The 17,028-nt window shown below is 42.4% G+C and overlaps 1 protein-coding gene across 1 annotated transcript; it reads left to right on the forward strand.

The window, feature by feature from the left end:
- On the forward strand, nucleotides 4,968–10,156 carry BMP10 (bone morphogenetic protein 10). Its single transcript, XM_021375096.1, has 2 exons — nucleotides 4,968–5,552; nucleotides 8,962–10,156. Exons 1-2 carry the CDS (start codon nucleotides 5,219–5,221, stop codon nucleotides 9,903–9,905), a joined length of 1,278 nt encoding a protein of 425 aa, XP_021230771.1. The 5' UTR covers nucleotides 4,968–5,218; the 3' UTR covers nucleotides 9,906–10,156.

Genomic DNA, 17,028 nt, shown 5'->3' on the forward strand with positions numbered 1-17,028 from the left:
CTTCCCTTCCCTTCCCTTCCCTTCCCTTCCCTTCCCTTCCCTTCCCTTCCCTTTCACCCTCACTCTTTCCTTCCCTCTTTCCTTCCCTTTCCTTTCCTAACACTCCAGTTATAATGCATTACCACATTTCTCTGTCCCCACTCTTTCTTTAAATTCTATCTTTTCAATTTCCAGTGCCATCTGAAATGAGAACAAAGCGCTGCTGGGAACTGCCCATTTATGGAAAGGAAATCCAGAGCAGCCATGAACCGAGGCATACAGCAATGACTTGGGCAGATGCAGGAATGGAAACTAATTTTAGTTATTCCATTGCAAGCTCATCACACTGTCAGTGTCACACTCTTCTTTATCTCCCATATCACGTCCAACAGTTGCCTCATGCCACAGCTATCTCCTGACAGAGACCATTGGGGGGCATATTTGTAACAATTTCATGCCTGTATTTTGGAAAATTTCAGATCACATGCTGGGATGATCACTAGAGCACATCAGCTTGCATCACACTCCCACTTCCCTCAAATGGCATTCATGTCTTGATTAGGAGCAGCCCTGAACCTCAAACCCTTCCTTTATAAAGATTTTGGAAAGGACTGAAGATTTGTCCCGTAGGAATTTTGATAATTCTGAAAAAAATGTCTCACTGTTGGTTCAGTTTGAATGCTGAGATTTGATCGAAGTGCTGTGACAGAGATATGTTATACCTCTTAACCACTTAACATTTTTGCAGTGCAAAAAATATGTGATTTTTTTAGGTCTGTCTCTGCTTTTAAGGGCTGAATAATGTCACCAAAGGCACTCTCGATTTTCCATTAAAACCTACCCTTTTCTCTTTTACTAATGATGACTTATTTATGGACAAAAGCAGTCATGGCTGAGATTGAGAACTCTGTGTCATGTAGAAGAGACTCAGGCTTGACATTTTTTCCCAAAGATTTTAGCATATAAACAAATGTTACCTTGTGCTATAATGCAAATCACTCACAGGAACAGTCGAGGAGAGGATATTTTCTTGTGGTTCAGCAGGGCATTGCACTTTGAATTCCAGCAATTGAAGCATGGCTCAAAGTGATTTGATACATTTTCTGTTATGAAAGAGGGATGCGTCTCTTTTGTTATCCTCTCTTTTCTTTATATTTAGTACACATTCCTGAGGAACATAATTTTTTTTTCTTATATATCGCATATGCAAACATGTAATTGTGATTTGACAAATAAGAATGAATTCAAATGAAGGCTATAAAGATCTTTGAGGTCCTGGGATACTGGAAAAGCCCAATGTCTGTTTAGCTTCCTTGTCTTTAAAAAAATCTTTTTAAAATGGATTTTAAAATCTTATTAGAATTTGTTAAGGTACGCACTACTGAACCCAAATCCACCTGACTGAGTTTACTCATGGAGAAATCACTCATGGGTAATCAACTGGAAAGCTTTCTGTTTGTTCACTGGAGAACCATTTCTATCACAAAAGCCCAGGTGAGCAAATGTTAATCACTCTCTCCTGGAAAAAATCCCACATCCCAGTGCTATCGGCATGCATTGGTGGGAACAGGTGTTCTTCCATGCTGAAAATCAGCCAAAGGAAGGGCGAGGATGCTCAAAAAGCACTTCACATTCTTTCTCCTCACTTCCTCTTTCCCAGAGGAGCATCACACCCTTTCAGTCAAGGTAGATCATCGACCTTGGCACCTCGTAGAGCCTGCTTCACTTTCTGGCCTTTCAGCACCGAGCTTGCTTCACACATTCCTGCTCAAACCCGTGCTCTTCTGCTGCCTCTTGACAGAAGAAGCCGTGGAGGCATTGGCTCGGAGGAAGTTGCATGGTGCCCGAGATTAGAGGCTATTTTGGAGCCCCTCAATCTTCAGGACTGACCCTTTCGGCAGCTGAGCTGTTCTCAGGAGTTGCTGCATAGCCTTGGCCATGTCAACCACACTTGTGGTTCTGCCCAAACTGCTCAGCACTAGAAGTGGGAACAGATCTCTCTCTGCACTCAGAGCTGATGTCCCCCTTTGGTTCTCACCATGGCATAGGAATGGACAGTGTCCAATCCTCCACCAGAAGCCAGATCCAATAGGAAGAGCAAGATATGAGTTAAACCTGAAAGGAGGTGGTTTGGAAGGGTCATTAAAGATCATGGAATCATAGGATGGTTGGGTTGGAAGGGACCTTAAAGTTCATAGAACCACAGAACCGTAGGATGGCTTGGCTTGGAAGGGAACTCAAACCCATCCAATTCCAAACCCCTGACGTGGAGTGGTGCCCCCCGCCAGATCAGGATGCCCAAGGCCCCATCCAGCCTCGCCTTGGCACCTCCAGGGATGGGAACCCCACAGCTTCTCTGGGCAGTCTGTTCATTTAGGCAATAAAATTAATATTAATTAAATAGTGATATCTATTAAACTCCCCCCTGAGCTATCTCAGTTAATCTGTTTAGCATAGATTTCTTGAGGGTAATTTTCTCTCAAGGGTACTTATTGTACATAAGAATTGCAGTGCATGAGGGGAAAAAAAATGACATGAATTAAAGTCCTTCTGTCAAAAATTTTAATTCTGCCAAAAAAAATACATACATGGTAAATTCATCAGCCAACACGGTGGAGAAATAGGAATCTGCTTCTATATCAGTGTACTCAATGGGTACTTCTCATTTAACATCCCCAGCAAGGTCTAACTTGAATAAGTTATGAAAGTCAATAAAAGCCAGCCTGTATACAGCACAGCTGAATTACCCTTCAGTATGCTATTGTTCACTGAGTTATCAAAACAAGAGCAGAAATACAAAGACAGTTGGAATGTCTGAGCAGTAATTGTGCTTCTCATGAGCTACTGAATCAAGATGACATCTTTATGGGTGAGGAAATTTGTCAGATTGCTGTGCACAGACTACTTTTTACTTATATTTATATCTCCAGGGTGTGAAATTACAGAAAATGTTTGGACTTAGCAGGGATTAGAGAGGTCAGCAGCCCAACCTCTGCTCCAAGGCACTGTCAGCATTGCTTATGTCACTGCTGGAGCAGTTAAAGTAAAGCTGGTTGGTTTTGTCACCCACTAAACCAAAGCTACACCAAAGTTTTAAACTGGAGGAAGACAGAGTAAACCTGGAAAAACCTTTCTGGCTCTGGAACTGTTCATCAGGATTAACAGAAGAGAGAGGAGACTTTGACTCAGTGTGTAATTAATGGTTTTTTGGACTTGGTGGTGATGGGTTGATGGTTGGACTAGATGATCTTAGTCGTTTTTTCCAACCTTAATGATTCTGTGATTCTATGATTCTAATGGCCAGGTACAATCCTGAGAATCACCAGCATGCTTGTAGTGAGAGAGCTGGAAAACATCAGTGGTACAAATACTCAAAAATTGCTTTTAAATGCAAAGCTTTCAGCTCTGAACCTCGTAAGAATCGAGCCATGCAATGCTGTAGATCTCAGTGCCTACAGGCTTTGAAAGGCATATCTCTGCATGCTGTTGTCTTTGCATTCAAGCTGTTATTCATGCTTGTCTGAGGAGAAAAAACAGATATGAGCAAGCACTAAGGATAAGGCTCTATGCTGTGAAGTGCCGAAAAGATGCAGCACCCGTTGCCTTCCAAAAAGCAGGAGCTCTTACAGCATGCTTACATTCTTCATGGAAAAATAAATATATTTATGTATATGAAGTCTGAGCATTTCTGAAAATATATAAAAAGATATAAACATAAAAAGGACCTCTTGAAACCATTTCTATAGGTACTACAGCAAATCTACTACCTGCTCTTTTGCTGATGAGAAGTCAACTGGAAGAACTTCTTTTACAGGAGCCAGTTATTGGGCTGCAGAAATGAGTAAGCACTGTGTGTCCTTACTCTTTTCTCACAGTTTTCAATGTTAATTTCCCTTTCTGTGACTACAGAACCTTGGGTCAGCATAGCCAGGTGATGAATCACAAGCAAAAAGATTATGTCTTTCTTTTTAAGTTAACATAAGTGACCTCAGCTCCAGAATTTCCCTAAGTTTTTCTGGGCTTAGCTCCAGAAAGCCACAATATTCAGAGATGAGTCTTTGATAAGGCTGAAGAGAATTTATAGATAAGCTTGTACAGATAACCATGAAATCCACACTGACATATAAATTAATCTTCCCAAGCTCAAATATCTCCTTCCAACGTAGTGCAGTAGTAACCTTGATAAAGTGTTCTGCTTTTCTTATCAATTTCCTATATTTTAAGGGGAAAAGTTGAATGAAACAAGGTTAAATGCCATGCTGATGTCTGTGACATCAATATCACGTGTGATTTTCACAAAGATATTGATAATTACGAAAAAAAGAAGAGGATGAATTTAAATGGCCACGGGTTGTGTATCATTCTTATTACGTCACCTGGAGTTGTGGCCATTTGTGAGAGTGATAGATCTTGAAGAAGAAAGATATGATAGATATTAAAGAAGACATTGAGTGTCTATGAAGGAAGAAAGTTGTAGAGATGAGGCAACAAATCACTGGATACATTTAGCCATAATGGAAAAGAAGAATTTGGAAAAATTCTTCAGCAGATCAGTTTTAGGTTTGCTCTTTGGGTAAAGCTCTTAGTGTTTGCAAAGGGGAATTTTCCAGCAACTAGATCAAGAATAACTACAGCTTCTTACCTGCTGAGTCAAGTATATAAGATATGAAAGGAAGTGAAGATTTTCTTTACTCTTTGTGTTTCAGAGCATTTGTATGGCACACAGCACTGAGCACGAGCACTCAACCAGTGCTAACATTCAGATCACACTAAAGGAGCTATTCTTTGCCCTTGGTGCAGCATTCGTAGATTTCAGTAGAGGCTCTATAGAATTTACGTTTCCTCTATGTCTGCATGGAGGGAATTGTTCACACACACCGAAGGAGGCAGAAAGAAAGGGCAGTTCCTCTCCAAGGAGAAACTTGTCCTATCTTCTCGTGTCCTAGCGCAGAATGTTTACAAAAAGCTCATTAAGGGAAAGGGGATTGCAAGATAGCAACAAATCTGGTGAACAGCTTACACTACATGAGATAAGAGAGGCAAGGCGACCATAGAAGAGAGCAAGCCCTATCCAATTACTGAGACCTGGCTTTGGGGAGGGGGAAGGGAGGGAGAGAGGACGGATCACAAGTTTCAGTCCAAACTTGTCATCTCCCTGTGACACAAGGGGATAAAACCGCCACTTAGCCCGCACAAGAGCTAGAGCTTGTTGAGTGTGGTCAGAGGCCGGAGCGAAGCCATGGATTCCATAGTCCTCCAGCTGTGGGCTGGCCTCTGCCTCTTGGTTCACCTTGCCGCTTGCAGTCCCATCCTGAGCTTGGAGCACTCTTCCTTGGAGGAAGGCGAGCCTCTTTTCGATGAATTCCTATCCGAGCAGGATGGCGTTGATTTCAACACATTGCTTCAGAATATGAAGAACGAGTTCCTGAAGACATTGAACCTCTCTGACATTCCTCTGCATGAATCGGCCAAAGTGGACCCACCAGAGTACATGCTCGAGCTGTACAACAAGTTTGCCACCGATAGGACATCTATGCCATCTGCAAATATCATTAGGAGCTTCAAAAATGAAGGTAAGATACATGCACCTCTAGAAATGGTCACCCTTGTAGTCAACGTGAAATATATTCACCAGGCATTGAGCACGCAATAGGGAATAAAGGCCTTTCAGTGAAAACATCATTAGCAATAGACAATTAATACTGCATGTACTAATGTCCCACTAGCTATGAGATGGATCCCTTGTCCTTTGCATTTGAAATTGTAAGTTTTCAGAGGAAGATGTTATTCCTCTAGTGTTTATAATTTGAGCGCATTGTTTTCATTGTCCCCAGAATGACACTTGTTGTTTGCTATTATCTGCCTGATCTTCAAATGGATACCTTTAGTATTTGAAATTAAGGCAAGAAATCGTTTAACACATTGTTCAAAGGTGCAATATTTTCCTGTTGTGAGCGTAACAAAATGTGGCTTTCCGTTAATATCTTCTCACTTTTGATCCTTGTGGGATTTGTAACATTATCTTCCTTTGATATCTGGGCATGGTCTAGCCAATATATAGAATTTTGGATCACACGTTTTGTTTTGGAGAAATAGGATATTTCATATTAAAAATTGTTTTTTAAAAAAGCCTATTTGTGACCGTACGTAGTTCCCGGTATGTTTCTGCTTCAACATTTCTCCTCATTTCTGCAAAGACAAGATAAGTTTCAGTGACAACATTCAATAATTTGTTAACAATCATTTGCACCAATATGGGATTTACGTTAAAAATGCTTTTTAATCAATCATTTTCAAATACCAGTCATTCTACTCAGCAAGTACAAGTGCTTCCATTCTTTTTAGCTATTTAGAGATATCTGCAACTATTCAAATTGCTGCAAGACTTCTCCTGCACTACCCTAATTAATGCATAACAGCGATTATTGCATTTTTATCACTCTGCTCAGTTTCGCCAGGCCTGGACACTCTTCACTGGCAATGTGTTTCTGGTCTGTAGAGGCACTGCTTTGTGGTTTAAATCTCCTTTACATATCCTTTCCTCCAGAGTGGGAGAATTTATTGAATGATTGATGGCAAACCAGTTAGACCCATGGGTGAACAGTTACTCATGTCAACATAAATGAAGACATATGCAGGAATGCCTATTGTTCTTTTCTCTTTGTGCACTACGCAGGAGAAATGAACGTGATAAAATTTGGCACATACACCATACCAACAAATAAAATACAGCGTGGCTTAGTGATGTAAATCTGAAATCATTCCACTGGCAAAAAGAGCAAAAACAGAACAAACTGATCTTTTTGCCAGTACTAAGAGCAGGGTTCACTGCTCTGTGTGGTGTTCCATCTCTTCTTCTTCACTGCAAAAATTCTGTACTGAGATAGGGTGAACTTGTCATAAATTTCTGTCATTACAATTTTTCTCTCATCTCTGCTCATCCCAAACAGCAAGATGCAAAGTGGGACTCCTGTTGTTAACACAGCTTCACAAGCACATGATCATGCAATTAATGTTTGGGCTTTTTTTATTTCTTTAAAATCCATGAAATGGAGAACCAGCCATTTCATGCCAAAGTCACTCTTCTTAATAGAGAAATTAATTGTATGTAACAGTCAAGTCAGTAGAAACAGATTTTTTTTTTGCTCACCTGAAAATTGGCTGCAATGCCAACTGCTATTTCACTGCTATTCGTTAAGCCCTTTATTAAATTTGTAATTGCTATAAAGATACTACAGAAACGTAACAAGACAAGACTCATAGCTGGAAGTAGATCTCTGATTTTAGCAGTGGAGTGTAATGTGTCTATTGCAAATCGAACTGCAGTGTTTTATCAGTGAAGATCCTCAGGGAAATTTCTATTTTCCTATGGGTTCTGGATCATCCTTCCTGACCCTGCCAGGGATGTAATGGTAGCAGTAACGTATCTCAGCCCATGGACTTTGTAGTTGAAGTGCAAAGTAACATCCTGACTTAAAAATGAGCTCTTTTCTTGCAATTATAGTGCTAATCTGGCTTCTTACAAATCATGTAGCCATGGAGTAGTGAATTCCTTGTGCTCATTTTGTCAATGGTCAGGAGGTATTTCTCCACCCTGTTGGCATCTGTAATGACAGCAGACTTACAGAATCATAGAATCATAAAGGTTGGAAAAGGCCACTAAGATCAACAAGTTGAGCCAGTATGCTTTAGCACACCAGCTCCAAGGAAATCCCAAAGATTGCTTCCAGTATGGTGGTTATGGCTAAGCATCCCTGTGCTTGAATAGCATTGCCTTTCAGCTCTCCGTGCTCCTTCACTGGTGCTGTATGGAACATAATCATCTCGTTTATTTATATTCATGAATTGATTGAATTGCTAAAGCAAAAAAAAAAAAAAGAGAGAGAGAGAAAAAAAAGAAAAAAGGCAGGTGCCTGAAAACCTACCTCATGTTGGTAGGACAACTCAAGTTGCTTAAGTGCATTGATGGAGTATGGCCAATACCTGCAGTTTTATCAGTGTCCCTTTTCTACAAACATATCAAAATTGGAGAAGTCAGAAATGAAGGTAATAACAGGTCCCAAGCAGTTTGCTTCTGCAGAAGGGTTATACGTAGTCTCTATGTCCAAATCTGTCTTCTGAGTTGCAAGTAAACAGCATAGTAATTCAGTAACGAATATACAATCATTAGCTAAGATTCCTACATTGCATGAAGAAATGCATAGTGCCTATGTATAAACAAGCAGTGCAGATAGGACAGACAGCCTGAATGACAAACGGATGTTATGTGCTTCTTGTATGTATTATTAACCATAGCTGCCAAAAGAGCATGAGTACATCTGTCTGACTGCTCGCTTGAAACTCACTGACTCTGTGGCAGCATTCCTATTGATTGATGGTTCACATTGGATGTTCACTGCCTGCTCTTCCTAACCTGGAGCCTTCACAGCTTCCCAGGTAGCTTTTCCTCCTGTCATGCTTTGCCCTCTGCATTGCTGAGCATGCTTCTGCAGAAGGAAATACTTGCTAGCATGAAAACACTCAGCAGACACAGCTAGAGACTGCTATTCTTGCATATGCAGCCTATATGTCATCTGTCTCATGTTCACTCCAGTGCCATATCCTTCTTCCCTTCTCCTACACTAACTGTTTTTCTCTCATTTTTTAAATAATTACTGAGGAGCGATTTCATTTTGGTGTTAGACCACACATTTGTATCTGGTAGTCCTTCCAGGTGACTAGGAAGCCTTTGGAAACCACAAAAGCAGTAAGAAAACCCCTAAATCCAGATTTACAGCCATTATCTCATGTGGGATCTCACTGTCCTTAGATATCTATAATAAAGTTTTGGGCTTGTTTTTTTTTCCGAAGACAATCGAAAAAACACTCTCCTGAAATTGTTGGACTGAAACCATGCAATGCAAAACACGTCAGATGAACTTTGGTGCGTGTGTTACTGGATGCACTAATTCCTCTAAAATATCTGATCTTTGTTATTTCCAGACCTTGCTTCCCACCCTGTTGGTGTCATAGGAGTTCGGAAATACCCTCTTCTGTTCAACGTCTCCATCCCTCACCATGAAGAAATCACCATGGCGGAGCTGAGGCTCTACACCTTGGTGGAGAGGGACCAAATGCTCTATGACGGGCTCGACCGAAAGGTCACCATTTTTGAAGTGCTGGAAAACAACCATATGGGGGTAGGAGAAGAAAGAAAGATCGTGGCGTTGGCATCCAGACAGATCTACGGCACAAGCAGCGAGTGGGAGAGCTTCGAGGTGACCGAAGCCATCAGGCGTTGGAGAAGGGCAGGGCTGACCACGCACCGGCTGGAGGTTCACATTGAGAGCAGAGAAGGGGAGGAGCAGAATGGAGAGGGGAAACTCGACATCGACATCAACTCTGAGGCTAAGCACGTGCCCCTGTTGATTGTGTTCTCTGATGACCAAAGCAATGATAAGAAAGAGGAGAAGCAAGAGCTGAACGAAATGATAGACCATGAGCAGCTCCTGGACTTGGAGAACCTGGAGGTTGGCAATTTCCACGGACACCCTGGTGAGGAGGCTCTGCTCCAGATGCGTTCCAACATCATTTATGACTCTACTGCTCGAATCCGGAGGAACGCAAAAGGCAACTACTGCAAAAAGACCCCACTCTACATAGATTTCAAAGAGATTGGCTGGGATTCCTGGATCATCGCTCCAGCGGGATATGAAGCTTATGAGTGCCATGGAGTGTGCGCCTACCCCTTAACAGAGCACGTCACCCCAACGAAACATGCTATTGTCCAGACTTTGGTTCACTTGAAGAATCCCCAGAAAGCCTCCAAGGCCTGCTGCGTGCCCACTAAACTCGATCCTATCTCAATTCTCTACATGGATGCAGGGGTGGTCACCTACAAGTTCAAATATGAAGGCATGGTGGTATCAGAGTGTGGCTGCAGATAGTAGCAGGGAACACATGCACAGGGGAGTGCACAAGGGAAGTATTTAATGATTCAGTCTGTAAATTTGTACATTTCGGATTTCCTATTTAATAAGGTTATTTAATGAGGCATGTACAGATAATTGTATGTTTCCTGTCATGGGGAATGGGCAAGTCATATGACCGAAGGCGAATGTATATTTTGTTCCATTGCTTGCTTCTTGCTATTCTGTTCCAGTTATGACCATCTCTCTTCATACCTGAGCATAGAGCAGAGCACTAGATTGTTTGGGTGGGCTCTTCATGCCAGGAGGGGCACATTCAAATCCACAGGCATCTTTTTGTGCTTTGTAAATGGTGAGTGGCATCTGTAGGGATTTCCAGAGTGACTAAAGCTATGGGTAATACATGCCAAGATTGTTACAAGCTCAGATATTTCTTTGAATATTGATCTCTGTAGCTCTTAAATCTCGACAAACATCAGGCTCCCATTTCACTAAGACAAAAGATTTAGAATGGTACCAGTTTATACCAGCTCAGAAACTGGTCCCCCCAGTCAGTCCAGTAAGCCACGTACCATACATCCATGTAACCCAATTCAAATGGCCGAATAGTATTGCATTTAGTCTGCATAGAATTAGACAGAAAAGGAAACCCCATTGTGCCAGCTAGATAGAGAGGATCCTTCCTTTATGTATGTGCTGAAGTTGTCAATTCATAAAGGTACTGCCCCCCCTTAAATGATATATGATGGAGTCACATGCCATGTTTCCGCCACTCTTCTGCAACAAATCGCAGTGATAAGAAGGTGTCGGAGCTGAGAAACAATAGACCCGTCACTTTATTTATACTAAGCTGCAAATTTGTCAGATTCTTGGGAAAGTGTAAGTGACGCTGACTCTTTTAGCCTGTACCAGAGCCTACTGTACTGTCCCTGCATCTGTTTTACACTTTTAAGGGAAAGTTATCTTCACTGGAAGTGATAAGGGCCTTTGAAAGAATCACTCTAACACTTCATGGGAATGAACACAAAAGACTTTGTCATGCACCAACTAGAACCAGTCTCACCTATTTTCACACATACTCTTCTGTGCTTCCCGTAATTTATTGATCTATTTATTGACTGCCTGCCTTTGTAATATAATGTAGAATACAGAATGTTTTATTTTTGTGCTTGTATGTAACCCCACTTGGATAAAACCTTGTACCGACCCTACTGGATGTGGACTCTCTCTGTTGAGTTGTGCTGCGTGGAGATTGAGACTGACAATGTTTTTCTGCCCTAGATACATGTAGATACTGTACCCCACAGTTATCTCCATTGCTTACAGAACTGTTCACTGCAGTGATTTATTTAAACAACATTCTAGGGAGTGTATGGACTTGCCCACTCTATGACCACTGCGTGGTTCCCAATAGCAAGCTGGGCCATGGGGCTGTATTGCTTTACTCCTCCCGATGGAACTGGCACTGCTCACGGGCCTTTCCCTACAGCCACACTGCAATCTCAGTCTGTCCTTAATAGCACACTACAAGAATTCACGAGAGGTGTGATATCTCCCTCTGCTGACATGAACCGCCGCGGCCAACGGCTGAAGTGTCACCATGCAAATCCTTTCAAAACTATCCGCAATTCTTATGAAGCCATTTGCCCAGACAAACCATTCACCTTGTTAGGAGCGATAATCCAGCATTAGGGAGATAATCCGACATTTGCTTTTATCGTCTCTTTTCTGCAACTCTTCCTGTGGCGGTGATCTGCCCAACGTGCTTCTGCACTGCTGTCCTTTATGGAACAGCACAAACACTTCTGCTCTGCGATTAACAGGATCTATGCCTTAGGAACAATGTATTACCCAACAGAATCACCCACGACCACTATACATTTCCAAGTGACCACACAGTGTATCAGAGTGGCTGCCTTCGCACTCTCTTATTGTTCTAACTAGAGGAGATGAGATACAGAGCACTGCAGTGCCAGTGTAGGTAGCCATGTAGTTCTATCAGTAATTAAACCTACATGTATGTAAATCTACAGGTACAAATCAGTAGATACAGCTACAATACCTATGTAGGATTACAGGACAGCCCATCTTTTGGTATTAGTGACTTTTCTTTATAGTAAAACAAGGATGGATTGGATGAGATGACCTTTAAAGGTCCCTTCCAACTCAAATGACTCTATCATTGGGGATTTCAGACAGAATTTGTGATGAAAACCAGTAAAGCATGAGATATACCCAGGTATTATGTTATTTCAGGAGAAAACTGAGTGTCTCTTGAATCCTTTAGCTGCAACCATGCTATTCATAATCGAAGATGCGAACTATTGAGAACACTATTTCATTTATTAATGTGTGCCCGTTAGATTGCATTTCTGCTTTGTTACTAAAACCTTCCCTTACCTTGACTTTACCTTTGAAAGTAAATAGGCAATGACATTTGCTGGAGTTAGACAGCAGAGATCAAGCAAAATAGCACTGAAAAATTGGAAGAGTTATTTTATAAAGTGTTTTCCTTAAGTAGTAAATTAAGGCTGCAAAGTCAGAAGTGCTCAGCTTTCAACACACCTGTCAATATAGATATGACACTCACAAATAACATGGTGAGAGCATGACAAGAGCCAGCACTATCAATCTGTACGTGCTGGGGAAGTCGGTGACAGGTCCCTGAAAGAGTATTCCAGTGCATGCTTTCTTTTCCTTTGTTTCTTTACTCTTTCCTTCCTCCTCCTTCTATTCATCCACATTAGCATCATGGCTTCTGTTTCTAAATGAGTTTGTTTTTCCCATTAAATAGTAATGTGCTTTGATTTTCCGTTCATTTCTGATCTATATTACATCAACATGATCCCTATCTCTTAGCTCTCTGCATGTGGACCCAAACTTCTTCAACATTTTTATGACCATTTTAACCCTGTAACTCTTCCCAGTGCCCACTGACCTTTGGAGCGCCTTTGGGGCCAAAGTCACGAGGTTCAGTCTCCCCAAAACTGAGATCACTTAGGAAAAACCATCTCCCAAAGCAACCAAAAGCTGCAGCCAAAGCACAAGCCCATCTTCTTCTCCCTACCTCCAGATACTGAACTGCGCATCTTACATGGGCATTTTGGTGGCTGGATTACCTACCAGCCCAATGGAAGGGACTCAGTGAAGTATTTTCTGTCCTCAACACCAAGTCAAATCCCAACAAAATCTACCCCTTATTAAAAAACAAAACAGAACCAAACAAAAAAAGAAGTACAAGAGAGAGGAGGAGGATTTCCTGGCACTGGAACATCTGCTTCAAGCATTTGAAAAACTACAGCCCAGGGTTAATTTAAACTTCCTTATAACCCAGTTCAACATTTGGAGTGCAAACACTGTTAATAGGATGGGAACTGGGGTGGTGGTGGGTTGCTTACTATGCTGGGAAACAAAGCCAGAGCGAAACTAGCTTGAGATAGAGGTTTTGTTTATATTGCTGATCCATCTGTCTTCATTAATGCACTATTTACAGGAAAAGTTACAAAATTAGCTTCTGCTCCTTCTTTAATTACAACAGCAACAAATAAAGGCAGAATGGCTTGTTTGCCCTTGACTAAAAATGGAAATTCTTATCAACACCCCTTGGAAGAAGAAGTTTATTATAAGGAGCATATTACTGTTGAATATTAGTGTTGAGCTCAGGCATTTTGGACAGAGCTGTGCATTTCTGGCACAGGCGATGTCAGGAGTGAAGAGTGGTCAAGGAAGTGGCATCACTGCAGAAAGCCTCAAAAGTTGGCCCATGCTTTGCCCTAAACTTCTAAGACTCAGGTAGAAATAATGTGGTTTTTCTCTCATTCCTAGAATGCAGATGTTTAAATGCAGACAGAGGAAAGCCTAAATGTGCCCACCCTGAACCTCCTTCAGCCAAAATTTGGCCAATTTGTGGCCACAAATTAGCAAGCTGCAGTGCAAAGGACTCATGGTGTTGGCACAGCCATAACCCAGTGAGGACTTGAATTTGTGGCCTAACATCCCTGGACATTTCCTAATGAAAACAGACTGTCAAACCTACTGCTGTGCTGAGATTTCTTAAAATCATCTTCTCAATAAAAAGAAAAAGCCATGGGGGTTGGAAGTCAATGATCTTTAAGGTCCCTTCCAACCTAAGCCATTCTGTGATGGGTTGACAGTTGGACTCGATGATCTTAGTGGTCTTTTCCAACCTCAATGATTCTATGATTCTATGTTTTACACTCCAAGCCCAAAGAAATAGAGACGTGCATGAAAAAAAAAAGAAACAAGAAAACAGAGATCCTCCCTTTCTGTAAAACCTAAAACCAGTAATTTCCAAAGGGCAGGCAGGTTTGTCAGTTACATCTCACTTGCACGTCCCAATAGAAGGAGAGGCTTCTGATTGACCTCAAGAGCTTGGGAACAAATCCAGCTGTTGTGTGCCTTGCCTCACTTTCCTTCATCCATCCACTGCCTTGCTCTTCCTCATGACCCCCAACACTGCCCACCCACTTTTGCTCAGACCAGACACGTGTTTTCTCAGGCTGCATCGCTGCAAGCTGTTCCCTGAGGAGTAGGACATGAGGCACGTAGTGCGTCCACTGTGCGTGCACAGGAGCAGCTTGCTGGGGAAAAACAACCAAAAGCGGTGGAAGGAGCAACTGTTAGAGTTACTGCTGCTTTTCCTGGATGGAAATAGAGGAAAAACTCCACCTTTTGACACCCCTGTCAAGAAGATGAATAGTGGATGATGATCCATGCTGAGGTCTTGCTAAGAGCTCCTGCAGCAACAGAGCACATCTGCTTTCAGGTGCATGCTAGGTGCATGCCAACTGACTTTACTGCCTCACGTTGGGCATCAATAAAAGCAGAATTTCAGCCAGCAATGACCTGCGAAATTTTCTGCACCCAGGCCAGTCCGCTGTGCAGATTGCTAACAAAACCCTTTAGGATACGACTGCATTACCCCTGCAAATGGAGCTACTTTTTGGAAAGAACAAAGTCAGAAAACACAGAACAGACTTGTTAACGTATGCATTGTAATAATATATCACCAGCGGGTGATAAATCACATCCAACTAAATGAGCTTACATTGGGAATAGGAAATTTGCGTGTTTGTTTAACACCGTTGGATGTGTGCCCAACATGATTCTGTGCGCAAAGCAAATTGATCAGCCCCCTGCTCAGCATTGCAAGGGCTTTGTGGGACCTCTGATTGCATTTTTTAAGTAAACAAAGGAAATACAGGGGATAAAAGCAATCAACATGGTTGCAATAAAGGAAATGATATGAGAGGAATGGATTTCCGTGACACAGAGCAATGCTTCTGGACAAGAAGTGCATTTTTTTTTTCTCTCTAGCTCCAAATACTACAAATTTTCTATGAGATATAGCCGATGAAAACAATACGCAGTGTTTTATTTTAGAGGAGAAGGTGCACACCATGAATCCAACATCAGCACAACCACATTTTGCAGGAGATGCTGCCTATGGTGACTTTGGGCCAAGGGATGCTCAACACCGCGCGGAGCTCCTCAATGTCCTTCAGCTCCGTGCGGCTGATGCTGTCCAGGGTGGTGCTGAAAAGATACGTGTGAAGTGAGAAGGTTTAAACACAGGGTGGTCCCTGGAATCAAGCACGGCAGCTCACTAGCAACAGAGGCTAAACAACAACCCAACCTTCCATAGCTCTCAGGTTTATGTTGGCTTTGCTGTAGCAACTCCTTATCGCCCCGGAGATTAGAGCATTTCAGATCAGTTGTTGTGAGATTTGGTGGAATCCATTTCCTGAGCTGTCACCACGGGGCTAATCGGGCAGAGCTGAAATGCAAAGGTGGGAAAGCGAAACTCACTGTCGTGCAATACTAGATATGTTCTGCTCGCTTTTGCCATTGCCAGATTTCAGATGTTTGGCTTCGGATGCTGATACGGAGAGCCCTATGGCCTGAACTGTAACCCAGCTGAGCTGCAAGCAGAGCGAGTATCTTACTGGAGGAAAAATGATTCCTTCCTAGCATTTCTACTTATTATAATTATTCTTATTGCTTGTTGTGCTTGTTCTGTGCCAGATCTACCCTAGGAGATCCCAATTTAAATTCCCCAAAAAATGGGAGCGGGGGCCCATAGGAAGCTAAGGCACATTTAGGGGACCAAAGGGCTGATCCAGTGGTGGAGACATTGCAGTGATTTATTTTGGCTTATCCAGCTGGTTGCTGCTGGAGTAGGCACGAAGCAGCAAAGCACCACTCCAGTCTAAGCCCTTGCTCAGAATTTCATGTAGAGGTTTGCACCAATTTTGAAATCATTCTTGCCAGAAAAGTAGTGATACACTCAGCTTTCTCCCTGGGCTTTCTCCAGCTTGTGTTGCCATTTTTCACCCTCCTCTGCCAATCCATGGCTGACACCACTTTTAGCCCAATAATATAAATTGCATGTCTCATGCTTCCTCTGTCCACCCTAATTAGTGCAACAGAGATAAGCAACGTGCCCTGAGCAACAAGCTAACAGGCTGTGCTTAACAGGGCATGCATCCCCTCGCATGGCTCATGGGGGCTAACGAGCTCCAGAAGAGGCAGGAAGGATTGTCTGGCAAGTCTGGCAATCTAGTTATTATCCCAAACATTTATAGAAGATGTTGGGATCCAAGACGCCCAAGTCCGGCTCTGCTTTTGTGTGCTGCAAACATTTTCAAAGGCTTTTGTGTTGGAAAAAAAAAATCTGTGGCCCTGATGGCTTGAATTTCACTGGGGCAGAAGACTTCATTATTTTGGCTCAAATGTTGAGCACTGAGTCATCTGCTGCAAACTTCTTTGTCTTTTCTGGCCAAGGCACTGCAAGACTTGCACTGGTGCAGGCTCAGCTTCATGGCAACGGGCTCCTTGCTCACTGGTATCCAAGATAAAACAGGGTCATAGATTCATAGAATGGCTTGGGTTGGCAGGGACCTTAGAAGGATGGAGTGCTATGGTATGTGGAAGGTCAAGCAAAAAGCATTCTAATCACTTGAGCCTACCATCCTAAAAAGACAGCGTAGATGCCCAAGGCTCCATGTTTTGATGGGATGCCAGGGGGCTTTGCCTTGGCCATTGTTCCTGCATGACATTTCTGAGCAGACTAAAAAAATGGAAGAGAGGCTCTGCTATGATTGCATTTCTAAAAGCAATT

Source organism: Numida meleagris, chromosome 21 (genome assembly GCF_002078875.1).
Source record: "Numida meleagris isolate 19003 breed g44 Domestic line chromosome 21, NumMel1.0, whole genome shotgun sequence".
NCBI lineage: Eukaryota > Metazoa > Chordata > Aves > Galliformes > Numididae > Numida > Numida meleagris.

Excerpts from the sequence above, each read along its gene's own strand:
- BMP10 (XM_021375096.1), top strand. The coding sequence starts at position 5,219 with ATGGATTCCATAGTCCTCCAGCTGTGGGCTGGCCTCTGCCTCTTGGTT. Across the intron at positions 5,553-8,961 it reads TAGGAGCTTCAAAAATGAAG|ACCTTGCTTCCCACCCTGTT; the intron begins GTAAGATACATG and ends TGTTATTTCCAG.